The following is a 15,696-nucleotide window of genomic DNA, read 5'->3' as shown; positions in this document are numbered from 1 at the left end:
GCTCTCCTTCCATAATGTTACCATTTGCATATCTGCCAACCGTGTTTTCGTTTTTTTTATAACACTTCCGGTGTTCCGAGGGCACAATGCTATGCTATGAACTGTGGGTAATTTCCTTACCGTAAGTCCGCATTGATGCTGACCTATGGTAAGGGGGCATAAAGGGCTCACTCACTGACTCACTGACTTGACGATTTGACAATGGGACAGCCCTCACACACTCATGCACTTAACATGAACGCGCCTCTAAGTCAGTGAGTCTGTAAGGGACCGGATTGGAATTGGGCCTACTTGTTTCTCTGCACTTTTTTTTTCCCAACTTTATTACACAAAGTCTGGCATTACATTCAAAACTTTCAATATAAACATATAGTTTTCCAGACTGAGCATTTACAGCATATTTGTAACAGCACATATAGGCTATCAATAATAAAATAAAATAAATAACTGAAATAGAAGTCAGAGGTCTAAACAGAAATTAATACATTCAAGTTGTCATAAACAATCAAGGCTTGTTTGGTTTTAATACATTTCAGTGTTTTTTTTAAAGTTTGCTATCTCATTCATATAAACTAAGAACAGTGGGTGGTTCTTCATGAATCTGCATCTGTTGATAAATTGTTTTGCAATAATAATTAAACTGTTATACATCATTTCCCGTTTTTTGTTTTGTATTATGACTCCATACTTAATGTCTTTGTATTCCAGCTTGGGCGATTAATTGTCCTTTTCAGATATCCAGTCTTGGAAAGCTTCCCAAAACACTCTGGTATAAGTACAGTTAAAAAAGTGTTCTAACGTCTCAATGTCAGAGTCACAAAAAGTACAGTTGTTTTTATCGATGTTGAATCTTTGTCTCAGAAACTCATTACAAGGATAGATATCATTTAAGGTTTTAAAATGTGTTTCTTTAGCTTTTGGTGATATGGGTAGAGTGAGGTATCCGGTTCTAANTGAATCTTTGTCTCAGAAACTCATTACAAGGATAGATATCATTTAAGGTTTTAAAATGTGTTTCTTTAGCTTTTGGTGATATGGGTAGAGTGAGGTATCCGGTTCTAATTCTGACTATACTCTCTTCAGGATAATCTTTTAACAGATTTTTCCTTTTTAATGATAAAGGGAAGAGATTAGACGTGAGGACACCTTGTATGATTTTGTTCGTACATTTTTTATCTATGAAATTAATATCGTCTATAAAGAGTGCCGGCATCATGGGTAGGCTATTATATTCTCATAAAGCAACGTTTCTTTTACCATGTTCACCATAGCTTGTGGAATCGCTTTGATCACCACTGAGTGTTGCTGTTTAGTACACTTCAAATTAAACTTATTAACAAAATCATCATAGTCAAGAAAGTTTCCTCTTGAATCCATTAAGTGCAAAATCGACCAAATACCTCTCTCTACCCAGTCATCAAAAAACAAGGATTTTCTTCTAGACAAGATACATCTGTTGTTCCAGATGGGAACAGAGTGTGGGGTAAAGTTATGACTATAAATTAGTTTCCAGTACAGGAGGACCTGCTGATGAAACTTGGACAACTTAACTGGTAGCTTGGTAATACAGAAGTCACGTCTTAACAGAAAATCCATCCCACCACATTTTTCAAATATTTTAGAAGGAATATGAAACCAAAAAACATCGACATGTTGATTGATTGATTACCAAAGGGATCTGTTCTGCCCTCTTGAGGAAGATTGTGGTATCATCAGCTAGCTGAGTTATGGTCAGATTATTACCTAGTACATTTAAAGGCTCAATGTCTGGGCTATTTTTAAGAAAAACAGCTAATAATTCTGCAACTAAAATAAATAATAAAGGAGAGCAGGAACAACCCTGCCGGATCCCACGTTTAACCTCAAATCTTCTAGTTGTTCCTTGAGGGAGAGAAACTGAACTGTTAATATCCTTATACATTATATTAATTACTTTAATAAACTTTGCACCAAAGCCAAAATACTCTAAAGATTTCATTATAAAACAATGCTCAACAGAATCAAAGGCTTTGTAAAAATCTAAGAATAAGATAAAGCCTTTATCTTCAATCAAATAATTATAGTCAAGTAAATCAAGAACCAACCTAATATTATTATGTATAGACCTGTCTCTAATAAATCCCGATTGAGTTTCACTTACAATCTGTCCTATATCTGTTTTCAACCGATTAGCAAAAGTAAGAGTAAGTAATTTGTAGTCAACATTTAATAAAGTTATTGGTCTCAGGTTATCAATATACCTTTTGTCCTTACCAGATTTGGGTAATAAGAGTAATGACACCTTGTTTCATAGTCGGCATTAAATCATTATTTTCAATGCATTCCTTCAGAGCATTAAATAATAGTTCTTTTAAGTCGTCCCAGAAAAACTTTGAAGGTTAAACCATCTTGACCAGGTGATTTTCCCGCTGACATTTGCTTTATAGCTGCATCCAATTCTTTCATTTGTATCTCAGAATCACACAATGTTTTAAATGTTGAGTCAATTTTAGGGATGGTTTATTTAATGCTTTCCAAAAAAGATAATGAATCTTCTCCTACGTGTGCTGAGGAGTATAAATTGGAGTAAAAGCGGTGAATTTCTTCAGATATTAATTTTGTGTCAGAGCCATCTCTATCATTGATCATCAGAAGATCTATTTTATTTCTTTCTTGTCTCCTCCTTTCAAGTCCAAAAAAATAAGATGAATTTTTCTCTCCTTGCTCTATCCATTTGGCTCTGGATCTAACATATGCACCCTGTGCCTTTTGAATGTACAAGTTATCTACTCTGGTTTGTAAACATAACATGTTTGCCTTATCTTCATCTGATAACTCAAATTTTCGACAATATTCATTAATTTCTTGTAATAGTATACGTTCATTTTCTCTTTGCAGTTGATGTCTAGATTTACCACATTTAATGGATAAACTTCTGACCTTATATTTAAAATATTCCCATTTTCTGCAGTAATTGTCTAATTCTGGATCATTATTAATTTCTGCTAATAAATCCTTTACTTTCTGTACAAAATCCTCTACCTTCAACAGATCAGCGTTAAACTTCCAATAATTTTTTGGGGATTTTGAATTATTTTCGGCTTTCAGAGTGATATCAATTACACAGTGGTCTGTCAGGGGAGCAGCAGATATTGACACATTTGTTACCAAGTTTCTCTGCACTTGTTTCCACTATCATACGGTTTGCACACGGGTGACCTTTATTTTGAAGGACTATTTCTCGAACCGGAAGTGCCTATCCATTGACCCAGAATTGGTTTCCGTCGGTGTGCTGTTGAGAGGAATGTAAATTTGGTGCTGAATTTTCTTGTAAATTGGAAAAAGTACCACGACTATATATTTTTTAATTATCTTAAATTAAACATTGGAGTCAATAAGAGCTGCTCGGTAAGTGTAAAACACAGACTGAACAAAAACAGGGCAACGTTAGCGCACTGTGAGCTAACGTTAGCTAGCTAACGTTTGCTTGGGTGTCAAATGTCCGCGACAACAGCAGCTGTAAACAAGAAAGCTCAACGTCTTACCTGGTGTAACCTGCTCATTGCGTTGTTTCACTGAAATATGAACAGACACCGGGAAAATACTGGCTTTTGTAGCTCAGTGTTAGCTCACTACATTCTTTAAGCCTGCCGTTATATTTAATGGTATTGCAGTTAGCATGTAGCATGAAGCTAGCTAACGTTATATGTTGTGAGTCTCCGGTTTCTCGCCAAATACCCGGTTTAACGTTACGCTGTGTTTTGCATGTTTTCCTCCTGTGTCAGATGTGACTCTGGCAGCCGTCGACCATGAGTAACAGCCACCCTCTGCGTCCACTGGCCTCCGTGTCGGAGATCGATCACATCCACCTGTTGTCGGAGCAGCTGGGAGCCCTTGTGCTGGGTGAGGAGTACAGCGATGTTACTTTCATTGTGGAGGGGAAGCGTTTCCCGGCGCATCGGGTCATCTTGGCAGCTCGCTGTCACTACTTCAGGTGGGTGTAGATGTCTAAACCCATGGCGCCCATAACTTGTGTTGATTCTGTCAATCCTTCACATCCTTTCCCAAGCCCATCCTTGTTAACACATCTTGACAATCTCAAACCTAAACATTCAAACTAAACCTGGAGCAATCAATTGATTCATTGTTTAATTTTGACATTAAATTGCTTGTTTAATTCACGTTCAAGCACAAATGTCAGACATTTCCTTGATTCATTTTTTTGGTGGTACATTTTCCTCATCTTATGTAACAGTAAACTGGATATTTTAGGACTTTAGCCTAAGGAAATGTGTAATTCCCTTATTACACTGTAGATACTACAAACTAAAGTGAACATGCATTCTTTCAAGTTGTGATTGGTTGTGTTTGGTCCTGTGGGCTGCATATTTTGACCCACAAAGGGAATCAATCAAATCTAGTGGTGTAACCGACAGCAGTTATAAATAATATTTGTGTTAGAATAGGAGTATAGGAATAGGAATTTCTAAAATTTCCATGGAGAAACTTTGTAGGAAGACTTAAAGGCACTGAAAAACAAACAAACATTTAAGTTTTTTTTTGCTTCTTCTGGCTTCTTTAGGGCCCTGCTGTATGGGGGGATGAAGGAATCCCAACCCCAGGCGGAGGTATGTTTAGAAGAGACACGGGCCGAGGCCTTTTCTATGCTGCTACACTATCTGTACACCGGCCGGGCCAGTCTCAGCTCTGCCCGGGAAGAGGTGCTGCTCGACTTCCTGGGCCTGGCTCATCGCTACGGCCTCCAGCCCCTGGAGGATTCCACCTCTGAGTTCCTCCGCACCATCCTGCACACCAACAACGTCTGTCTGGTTTTTGACGTGGCCAGTCTGTACTCTCTGAGTGCCCTCAGTGCTGCCTGCTGTGCCTATATGGACAGACACGGTCCTGAAGTGCTGAATTCTGATGGCTTTCTCATGCTCTCCAAGGTAGGATTACAGAATGGTGTTTGAAGAGTTGTAATCAGTATTGCATCTGGTTCACACTTACAGTAGAGGAGCATTAACATCTCTATAAATGGTGGAATGTGGCTTGAAATCTTAGAATGATCCTGTGTGCCTTTGGTTTTACATAAATCTGAGATACCTGTAGTGGCAGGTGAGTGATTTCTACCATACAGTGCAACAGAGATCGGCCTTAAATGCAGGTGTGTGTGAAATCACAGGCTTTTAGGATGCAGATGTCACTTGATGTAACTTAAGTTAAGCTAACTGAGAAGCTGTTACCACAAAATGTCTTCAACAATCGTTTAAATAAAGTACCTGTGTTTGCAGACTGCTCTGCTAACTGTGGTCAGGCGGGACTCATTCGCTGCTAGTGAGAAGGAGATCTTCCTGGCCTTGAGTCGTTGGTGCCGGCAGCATGAAGACGGGGCTGACACCCAGGAAGTGATGGCAGCAGTGCGGCTGCCACTCATGACTTTGACGGAGATGCTAAACGTAGTGCGACCGTCCGGCCTGCTAAGCCCAGACGACCTGTTGGATGCCATCAAGACCCGCTCTGAGAGTCGCAACATGGACCTTAACTACCGTGGCATGCTCAGTCAGTGCTCTTGCTCCTCCATCTGTTTACTGGTGTTATCAGGAATCACTTCAAACACCAAATCAAGCATTTTATATAGTGTATTTCTGTGTTTTTATATATCACTTGTGTATTCAGTGTATTCATATGCACATACATTTTTTCTTCATGGGTTTTAGTCCCGGAGGAGAACATTGCCACCATGAAGTATGGAGCTCAGGTGGTGAAAGGGGAGCTGAAGTCAGCGCTGCTGGATGGAGACACCCAGAACTACGACCTGGACCACGGCTTCTCCAGACATCCCATCGAGGAGGACGGCCGGGCCGGGATCCAGGTCAAACTCGGCCAGTCGTCCATCATTAATCACATCCGCTTGCTCCTCTGGGACAGAGACAGTCGGTAAGACAGGCTTATTTCACTCTGTGAAAAAACAGCAAAAGGAAGTTACAAAATAGTAAAGCAGGGTTTGAATTTTATCTTTATGCATATGTGGTATACTTCATATTTTTTTAATTGAATATTCGATCACATTATCAAGCTCAATTTACTGTTAAAGTAGCTGACTGACTGCGCTGGTATCTAGTTTTGTTGCCTCCAGCAAACTGTCTTGGCAAGGGCTGTGTCGGTTTGTAACAGTGTTTTCTTGAAATATGTCAGACAGACTGTTGTTCCAAAATAAAGAATCACCAGTGAAAAAACATAATCACTGAACTTACAAAATGATCACTATGAGAACTAGGGCTGGGCGGTATACCGGTTTGTACCGAAAGTGAATAGCCCAAATTCAACCAGCCCATCGTCCGGAACGTGCGCGGCGGGAAAGTGTTTCAGCGGGGACCCATTTCACCTCTGCACACCACAGGCACGCTTGACGGGCGAGAGTGAGAGCATATAGAAAAGTTTAGAGGCGAGAATGGCTGCCGGAGAGAGTCCTGAAAGCGAAGCAACTGTACACGATGACCCAGAAGAACTCATACCAAAAAGAGCAGTGTTTCCCCTATATGCAACTAGCAGCGGCGCACCACCGTTTACAATTCTCCTCTGCTCTCTGTATCGTGCACGGCGGAGTTTGGCCCCAATGCGCACACACACACACACACACACACAGACAAAGCGCACACACACACACACACACACACACACACACACACACACACACACACACAGGTGAGCACACTAGAGCACGGCTCAGGCCGCATTTTCCTGACCGAAGACGACCCGTCCAGAGTCCGAGACAATTATAACCGAGCACAGCACTAATGGAGCGGAGCGTGTGTTGCGTTGAGGCATTGTCAGGTAAATAACAAATTCTGGCACTTGAATAGGCCATAGCACAACACAGCAGCATGTCAAGTTGGCCGAACCTGAGCAAAATACCGTGAAACCGATATGATTTTTTCTTAAAACCGTGATATGAAAATTTTGTCATACCGTCCAGCCCTAATGAGAACCCATTTTTTGGACTCCTTCAAGACTCTTTGTGTCCAGGAGTTGTTCTTATGTGCTTGTACAAACCAAACCAACATCAAAGAAGTAGTGGCAACGAAGGCCAACTGTTGCGTTGCCTCATGTCGCCTACATCTTGGCCAGAAAGTTGCACCTGAATACAGTACAAAGACTACAGCCAATGGCTAACCAGCACGAATGTTCTGTACCTGTGTGAGAGGAAATAACTTGACATGGCAGCAGGTGGTTGTAGCCTGTATTTGTCCTTCAAAAAGGGAACTAGAAAGACCAGTCAATCCATCAATCATGTATTAGTCACATGGAATTATACAAGGCACAACTCCAGTGAAATGTGAGCCATCAGCCCCTTTAACTTGTGCACTGTAATATTATCCTTTTTGCGTCTTCTTACATTGTTGGCTGCTGCTTTGTAATTGTCCGAACTCCGAACACGGGCAGCGCCGCACTGCAGCCATCTCTGAATGGTGTATAGCCATGATCCACAGCAGGAACAGGACAGCACCTCACATTTCCACCATCACACCAGTCCTTATTCACCGTAAAGCACATGCCTCTTCTCTTCTCTGTCAGATCAACATATAGAAAAAGAGCCTCTTGGTTGAATGGCGCCGTCCAGGATTTAGCCAAGTTTTCAATGAGTCAAAGGGGATTACAGTTCCTAATATCCCGTCGGAAACTGATGCGGCCACAGAGGTCGTCCAGTTTATGTTCCAACGCCTGTACAATGGTTAGCAGGATGTTAGTTCAGCTGGTGCGTCTTCATCTTGATGTTTACTGATGTTTGCATTTGAAAACCTCGACCCGGCTAGCTCACAGAAGTAGCGGGAGAAGAGTTTACAGACTGGCGGGTTGATTTCCTCTTCCTGTTGATTCGCAGTCACATGCCACCACCGTCCAAAGCCAATCACAATAACACTTGGAAGATAATACAGTCATAAACCTTTTTTGCTAAGAGCTCAATGGCAAACAAAAAAAAAAGTACCTTAAATAACAAGTTTGTTTAGTTTTTTTGTTTTGTTTACTTTCCTCACTTCTCTTTCACTCTGTGTGCGCTGAGCTGAACTGCAAATCAGAGTGAATTCATTCACCGATTGGCTCAACAGCCTCAGATGCCAATTCAACATGTTGAAGATGTTGTCAACAGCAAACTGTCAACAAACACACACAGACACCAAAACAGCTTGACTCTTTTGTTAAACTCATTAATAACAAAGGTAACGTTAGGTAATGTTAGCCATGTGATGCTAACAGTTAGCCCTGTCACTGTGTCTGTCACATGTTGAACATGTTGAATTGGCTGGGAAAAAAACTGTGTGGGACACAACACAAAAACTAGGGCAACAGACGGTCACAGATGGCACTACACTGACCTACAGCTGACCTTCGGCTTGGTGTGTCAGGACCTAAACATGTACTTATTCCTTTTCGGGTTATTCTGGCACATTTCCAAAGACACATTTATAGTTTTTGCTTCTAATAAACATCATTAGACTGACTTTATACCATGACAAATTGAGTTTGTGTAATGATTTCAGTTGTAATTCTTGATTATTTAAGGTCCTACTCCTACTACATCGAGGTATCTATGGATGAGCTGGACTGGGTTCGTGTTGTGGACCATTCAAAGTACCTCTGCCGCTCTTGGCAGGATCTGTACTTCACACCACGAGTTTGCAGGTAAACAAATATAACCATTTGGCTCCCGGGTTCAGTTACACAAACAGTTATTATCCGTTAGCCTGAGCTGTTCTGAAAAAGTTGACTTTGTAGCATGCATGTTCACGCTGCCTATTTTCAAGAACCAAGCGCTCATATTTAAGAAACAGGTTTACTCACAAGTAGTTGAACCTCTTTTGGTTTTCTGCCGTCTTGCCAGGCTGGAGATCTTGGTGGCACAACCAGTCTAAAGAAATCACTGTACTTTTTGCCAAGCACTAAGGGCTCTTCTGTGCTCTTTGCCATAACTTGCCTTAACCTGGTGTACATAGCAATTACAGTGTGTTCTGAGGTTGTTGCCTGTAGTTGATCTGGATTATGTTCTCAGTGTCTACAAACCACACTGATGCTTGCCTGGCACAGGACAGCATTTTTTCAAACATTTACAGTACAGTATTTTAGTGCTTCCTTAGTTCATACAGCCTTGTTCTGACCTTGTTAGACAAATCAAGGTGAAGTTTATGACACTCCAGATTCGAGATAATGTGTTGTGGGCATGCCTTGTTTGAGATAAGAGTGTGTAAACATCCAAACGGATGTTAGAAGATATGACTCACGCTTGCCCTGAAGAATGCAGTAATGGTGCTGCACTGCACCCTTGTACTAACACATTGTAATATATTTATATATATAGTCAGTTTATAAGTTACACCTAGCTAAAAATAATGCTTTCTAATACAACAGATTTGCTAAAAATCCTATGGTCATGATGTCATGATGTTGCTCTTTGTGTCTCAGGTACATTCGCATTGTGGGAACACACAACACAGTCAACAAGGTCTTCCATCTTGTGGCTTTTGAATGCATGTTCACCAACCGCTCATTTACCCTAGAGAACGGACTTCTGGGTAAGTTTCAGAAACAAAAATTGTGTCTTCACCACGTATGTAATCTGAAGTGTTTTTAATAGGCTTACCAAAGTAGTCAGTGTTAGCAGTATCACACGGTATTCGGGCATCCACCGATTACGTTACTTGCCCACTGACCCAGATTTTGTTTTGCTTTTATAAATGAATACTTAGTCAGACAACTAATGCTACAATTATAAACTGAAAGTTTCTGCTCTGTAGAGCAGCTGCTGAGTCAAAATTCACTTATCACATGACAAGAGTAAGGAGAGTCTCCCGGCAAGATGGTGGTGGAGGATTTGGTGTCAATTGATTATAATGTGTGTGATTTATTTTTAACTTGTTCTGGCTAAATGCAGTCAGTCATCCATTTCATGCAACAAAACAGTGCAGATTATAGAAAAACAAGTTTATAACCAAGCACCTAATGTCTATAGTGCCCGGTGAGAATGTGGCAACCATCGCAGCGTGTGCCAGTGTCATCGAGGGTGTGAGCCGTAGCAGAAATGCCTTGCTCAACGGCGACACACGCAACTACGACTGGGACTCCGGCTACACCTGCCATCAACTGGGCTCTGGAGCAATCGTCATTCAGCTGGCTCAGCCCTACTCCATTGGATCCTTGAGGTAGATCATACTAATAATCAAAAGTAATAATAATGATTATCATATTTAGTTTCTATAGATTTTGCAATATTATCATCATTGTGAACTATTTTGGCCATGCTAATGGTGTAGTGAAAACCTGATATCATGCTAGCCCTAGTCTGAAATAACATTAAGATCTTGTGATTACCATTTTAAAACCTGGTTTTAGGACTGTTAGGTTCATAATACCTAATAGTGTTTATTGTTCCATCACTTCATGTACCTGTTCAGGCTGCTGCTGTGGGACTGTGATGAGCGCTCCTACAGTTATTACATTGAAGTATCCACCAACCAGCAGCAGTGGACAAAGGTGGTCGACCGCACCAGGGTGGCATGTCGGTGAGGCTCCCATTTCCTCCTCTGTCACCTCCCTCACCACACTGCTGCTTTTTCCCGCTGCTTGCACTCCTTGAACACAGGTTTCAGATTGATATGTCAATCTGGGATGTGGACATCTTGAATAACTGACACTATATGTGTTAATGACTGAAGGCTGTGAACAAAATGTTTCAGCTGAAGACAATGAAACATTGATAAAGGGCTCCAAAGTTACAGCAGATTTAGCACCACATAGCACATAGCTTAACTGCATTAACGGATTGTCCACAATGTTTTTACATTTTATTTGATACCTTATATTTTTTTTTTACTGCTAAATGATCTCACGAAGCCATGAACCTTAAAACAACAGGAACTCGTGCTCTTCTGAAAGTTTGTCGAATTAAAAAAGAACATTGAGCTATGTGTTCCTCGCCAAGGAAAGAGCAGCGTGACATTTTACTCTGTCCGTCACCGCGCGCTGTTTGATTGCGATATCAAAATACGTCGCTATTATTCTGCCTTGCTTTTCACTTATTCCACCGAATACCGAATGTGTGTTTTTTTGCAATATTCGGCCGAATATATTCAGTTAACGGCGGAGGTTTCTGTGAAGTGCTGTAAAGTTTAGTTGATTCAAAACACATCCTAAATACACATTAAACATGGCTTAATAGAGACAGTTTCAAACACAAGTACACAAATTGGCTTCACTATAACTCACAGCTTTCACAGACAAAGCACTTGTCTTTATCTGGACACATTTTCCCATAAATACAACATGCTAATGTTATTAGCACAAGTCTTGGCATTTTACATTGTATAGATTAGCCTAGCGGCTGGCGATCTTTCCCTCTTCTCATATAAATCCAGGGACAACAGCAACATGTAACAAAGGTAACAGCACATAACCTGGCTCCATTACAACTCACAAGATTCACTGACAAAACAACTGTCTTATACTAAACACGTTTTCCAAGCAAATACAACATGCTAACGTTATTAGTGCCAGCCTATGGCATTTCACATTGTATAGATTAGCCTAGCAATGAGTGAAGATTTCCTCTGCTCATATGAAGCCAGGATAAATCCCGAAGTAAAAATCCCTGAAGGATAAATCACACACGAGACTTAAAATGCTATTTTAGTGGAGCCTTTACTGTCTTCACAATTTATTGTTTCTTATCTGTGAAATAAAAGTAAATAAAAGCTTCGTTTCCACTGAGGGAAATGGTTTCAGCTTACAGAAACCGACGGGGTCTGCGTGGCCACGATGTGTAGTTACAGTTCTAGGGAGGTGCACCTCACGTGGAGCCTATGCCGTAGATATGGTGTCGATTCAATACATAAGTTTAGATTCCCTATAAGTCTGTATTTTTTGCAGATGTATGGTTAAGTAACTGTTGCTCTTGTAGTAGGTAGGTTAATCTATAAGCCTTAAGGAACAGGAAGTGTCAAACTTAACATCAGAGTCGACAAATTGTTCCCCTGAAGTGTACAATAAAATCAAGGCCCTGTCAGGAATGTATCATCATAACAGACATTCATTTTGTAAAGAAACAACAACATGTTTCATATTTTTGTTTTGATGTATTTTTTACCTCCCTCTCTTACAGATCATGGCAGACATTGAAGTTTGATAAGCAGGCTGCTTCCTTCATCCGTATTGTTGGGACTCACAACACTGCTAATGAGGTGAAAACACAGTTGGTCATTAGGTTTCTTTCTGTTTCTGTTGTAATATTATAGGAAACAAAATCCTAATTTAACGTCTTACATTGGATCAAGGTTTAATTGGCTCAGTCAGGGAATTTTATTTGTCTCAGCCAGAAATGACTGGGTACTTAAGCAGATTTAATACAGGGTGCCTGTGGCATCTTTAGATAATTAAAAAGGCATTGAATTAAATATACTCAAAATAATGTCTTAGATGTATTGAATTTTGTCAGCAGAGGTGTTAAATTGTTTTCTTGTCCTTTCGTAGGAGTAAATAAGTAATGCTGCATAATGATTACTAATGACATAATGATTATTTGAGTACAGTTTTGAATGTAGGACTTTTACTTGTAACAGAGTATTTTAACAATGTAGTACTGCTACTTTTACCTAAGTGAAAGATCTGAGTACTTCTTCCACCACTGGTAGGTCCCAGTTGGTAAATTCTATGGATCAAAATCCATACTGCTTTCCATTATATCCTGCAACCTGTAGTGAGTTAAGCTGGTATTGAATTTCATTTTAAGCTGTATTTAAAAAGTCTTAAATTTAACTGGGAAAACCCTGGGGGAACCCTGTAATATCCAGCTGGATTGACTGTTATCAGGTTGTTACCAGTAGATCAACTTTAAGCCACAAGCAGGCTTAAACAGTGTTGTGTGTGTGTTGATGTTTGACTCTGACCTCTCTCCAGGTGTTCCATTGTGTTCACTTCGAGTGTCCGGCTCAGCTGGACACAGAGGTTAATGAAGGCAGCCCTGGCCTGGACTCCTCTGATTCTGGGTCCGCCTCCCCACAGCCGCGACCTCAACGACCGTCACGCACACACAGCCTGCTGCCCTCCCAGCCCTCTTCCTCTTCCTCATCCTCTTCCCAATCCCACCATTAAGAGCCCCCCTACCTCTTGCCCCCTCACATTGGAAGGTGTCGAGAGGAAGGGAGACCTCAGAATGCCATTTTGCACAGCCTTCATCATCCAGACTGCACTGCTACAACGCTGCTAAAGGCGATCGTCTCATTGTCATAACCCATGGTCCTTCTGTCATAAGTGCAACATTAGAGACTGGTGTATCTGTAGCAGCAGCGTTTAGGGCTCCAGTCTTCCCAGGTCTGAAACAGAAGGTTAGGTTTCACATCCACTGGCTCATACATTTTGTGAAGGTACTTTTTAGCTACTAAGACTCAAGTTTTCCTTCAAAATCATCAAAGTGGAATCTTTACTTCTCCAAAGACAAGGCACACACACACACACACACACACACACACACACACACACTGAAATGTGGTTATACTGTACCACCAAAGAGCAGTAAGACCAGTGCTGGGGAAGGGGGGGTTGCTATTTGAATTTTACGAGTTAATATTTCCAAAAGAGATGGATTTTATCCTGTAACAAGCTATTTTTTTAAGAAGCTGTCTTAAAACGGCACTACTCACTTTTCATACCATCAAGCTAACAGAGTAGCAGTCAAGTATTTTTCAAAGTTTGGAATCAAATTCTTCAAAGGTTTGCCAAAGCTGTGGAGCTATTGCATTCTGTGGCGTTTGTATGCAACTTGCACTTAATCCAATTTGCATATTAAGTAATCACTGTTGAGTATTTGTTGACAGGCTTTCACACCCAAAACCAAAACCTGTGGTCCTTATCTGGTGTGACTTTTTGATAGTTTGAATTCATACCTCAAAAAAAAAAAAACCTTGCTAAAACTTATCTTAGATTGAATAAAGTGTCTTAATTTTAAGCACTTGAATAGCTTAGCACAAATGATCGGGGATATCAATTACATTGTGAAAATTGGGGCTAAGGGGCTCGGACCAAATTATGTTATGCACTAGGGCTGCAGTGAAGAAAGTTTATATACAGTAGATACATGAGCAGCTGCTACTGGCACTTTATTTTACTCAAGTACACAGAGATAAAGATTGCAGCTTGGGTCTTCTGACTGAAGTACAGTACTGGAGTGCTGGATTTGGTAACGTTCTGTTTGTTTGTGAAATTAATTTAAACACTTCCTCGCTCTTGGATCTGTCAGGTTCGAGCTGTACTTTGTGTGTTTTTGGAGGATTGTTTTTAAATTAAGCTATCAGTGCTATGGTTCCTGTTTTTGTTTGTTTGTTTGTTTCATTTGTGTCCTGATGTTGCACTTTTGAGTTGTTTGTCTTGAAAAACTCCTTTTTAGAAAACCTTTTATTTGATGTTAAATAACCTGAAGTACCTAACTACCCTGGGTTACTCACTGATGTTTCTATAAACCTTCTTTAGTCATCCCCATCTACATTTTAGAACAGCACCCATAGTTGCATACCGGTAGTTGGAAAACGTCTTCCTTAATAACTAACAAGAGAACTGACATAGGGCTTTGTTCAGGTTACATTGTAATGTAGATTACACACTCCCCACCCACCATCTACCTTTTATGTATGTGTATAGTTTTACTTGAGGTATATATATATATTAGTTTTGACTATTGACGTGTGATTGCATTTCACTGCCTCTTATTCAGTACATTGCCTGTCAAAAATGTGATTACAGAAACAACTGACATTGTTTATTAACGCTCATTGCTGTGAGGGGTTACACCCGTCTGCTTGCCTGACTCGCTACTGTTGATCACAGTGGAGATCTTTGATACAAGCAATACAGTGATCTCTATCTTCTGTTTAGTCTCGAGAGCTTTTGTTACAGACCAACAGTGGTGATTGATCAGTCAACATGTATTCATCATGCTCTAGGCACTGATGCCCTGGCAGCTCTTTAGAAAATGTTGATGTGTAATGCTGCCTCAGGAGCTGTTTTACTGTCATGAAACATTTAAAAACATCTAATTTTGAAGCTTCAATTGTATTTTTTGGTCTTTTTTCTGTGTCTCAAATAATTGCCTTGTTTGTCCTGGACTGTAAGAACAGCAACCAAGCGTTTTTAACACGAGCAGTGGGACAAAAACAATGTAGAAGCCAAGAGGTGAAGTAGAGCAAACCCATCTATTTGAGTGGGGAAGTATACTGATGAGCAGTATCTGGAAATATTCACACTTTAATTATGTTTTATATACCTTTTTGTCTCGTATAATCGCTGATCATCGGCAGAGTTGTTACACAATGTGGCCTCGGGGCCAGAACCTTCCAGGTTTGTGGTAATTTGAGTAATTGCAAATTTGTTAGGTAATACCAGATCCACCACTGAAAGCACAATATAATAAGAAAAAAACAATAGGGGCCTAAAGGCATTACCTGCATTATTACCTAGGGCCCTGGGATAAGATCTAGTTTCAAAGCCTTTATCATTTCACTTTATCTTGTGCTTTCATGGCACATATTCATAAATTAATTTCTACTTAAATCTACTGTTATCAATATTTTTACATTGATGGGTCAGATGACTTTATAATCTGTGAGGTGCTGCTCTTTTGAGCTTTTTAGCATCTTTCAGCCCATTGTTTTGGTTTCCAGCTGCTGCAGGCAGATG

At 40.3% G+C, this 15,696-nt stretch overlaps 1 protein-coding gene across 1 annotated transcript; it reads left to right on the top strand.

The window, feature by feature from the left end:
- Nucleotides 1–3,242: 3,242 nt before the first annotated feature.
- Nucleotides 3,243–15,060, top strand: btbd9 (BTB (POZ) domain containing 9). Its single transcript, XM_050058285.1, has 11 exons — nucleotides 3,243–3,387; nucleotides 3,765–3,973; nucleotides 4,562–4,925; nucleotides 5,271–5,538; nucleotides 5,697–5,916; nucleotides 8,542–8,661; nucleotides 9,439–9,548; nucleotides 9,986–10,175; nucleotides 10,428–10,535; nucleotides 12,131–12,209; nucleotides 12,925–15,060. Exons 2-11 carry the CDS (start codon nucleotides 3,789–3,791, stop codon nucleotides 13,117–13,119), a joined length of 1,839 nt encoding a protein of 612 aa, XP_049914242.1. The 5' UTR covers nucleotides 3,243–3,387; nucleotides 3,765–3,788; the 3' UTR covers nucleotides 13,120–15,060.
- Nucleotides 15,061–15,696: the final 636 nt, after the last annotated feature.

The sequence above is a fragment of the Epinephelus moara genome, chromosome 12 (assembly GCF_006386435.1).
Source record: "Epinephelus moara isolate mb chromosome 12, YSFRI_EMoa_1.0, whole genome shotgun sequence".
NCBI lineage: Eukaryota > Metazoa > Chordata > Actinopteri > Perciformes > Serranidae > Epinephelus > Epinephelus moara.
The sequence above is the reverse complement of the archived record's forward strand: the minus strand, read 5'-3'. Positions and strand labels throughout refer to the sequence as shown.

Coding starts and splice junctions, on each gene's coding strand:
- btbd9 (XM_050058285.1), top strand. CDS start 3,789: ATGAGTAACAGCCACCCTCTGCGTCCACTGGCCTCCGTGTCGGAGATC. Junction 8,662..9,438: donor TTCACACCACGAGTTTGCAG/GTAAACAAATAT, acceptor TTTGTGTCTCAG/GTACATTCGCATTGTGGGAA. Junction 10,536..12,130: donor CGCACCAGGGTGGCATGTCG/GTGAGGCTCCCA, acceptor CCTCTCTTACAG/ATCATGGCAGACATTGAAGT.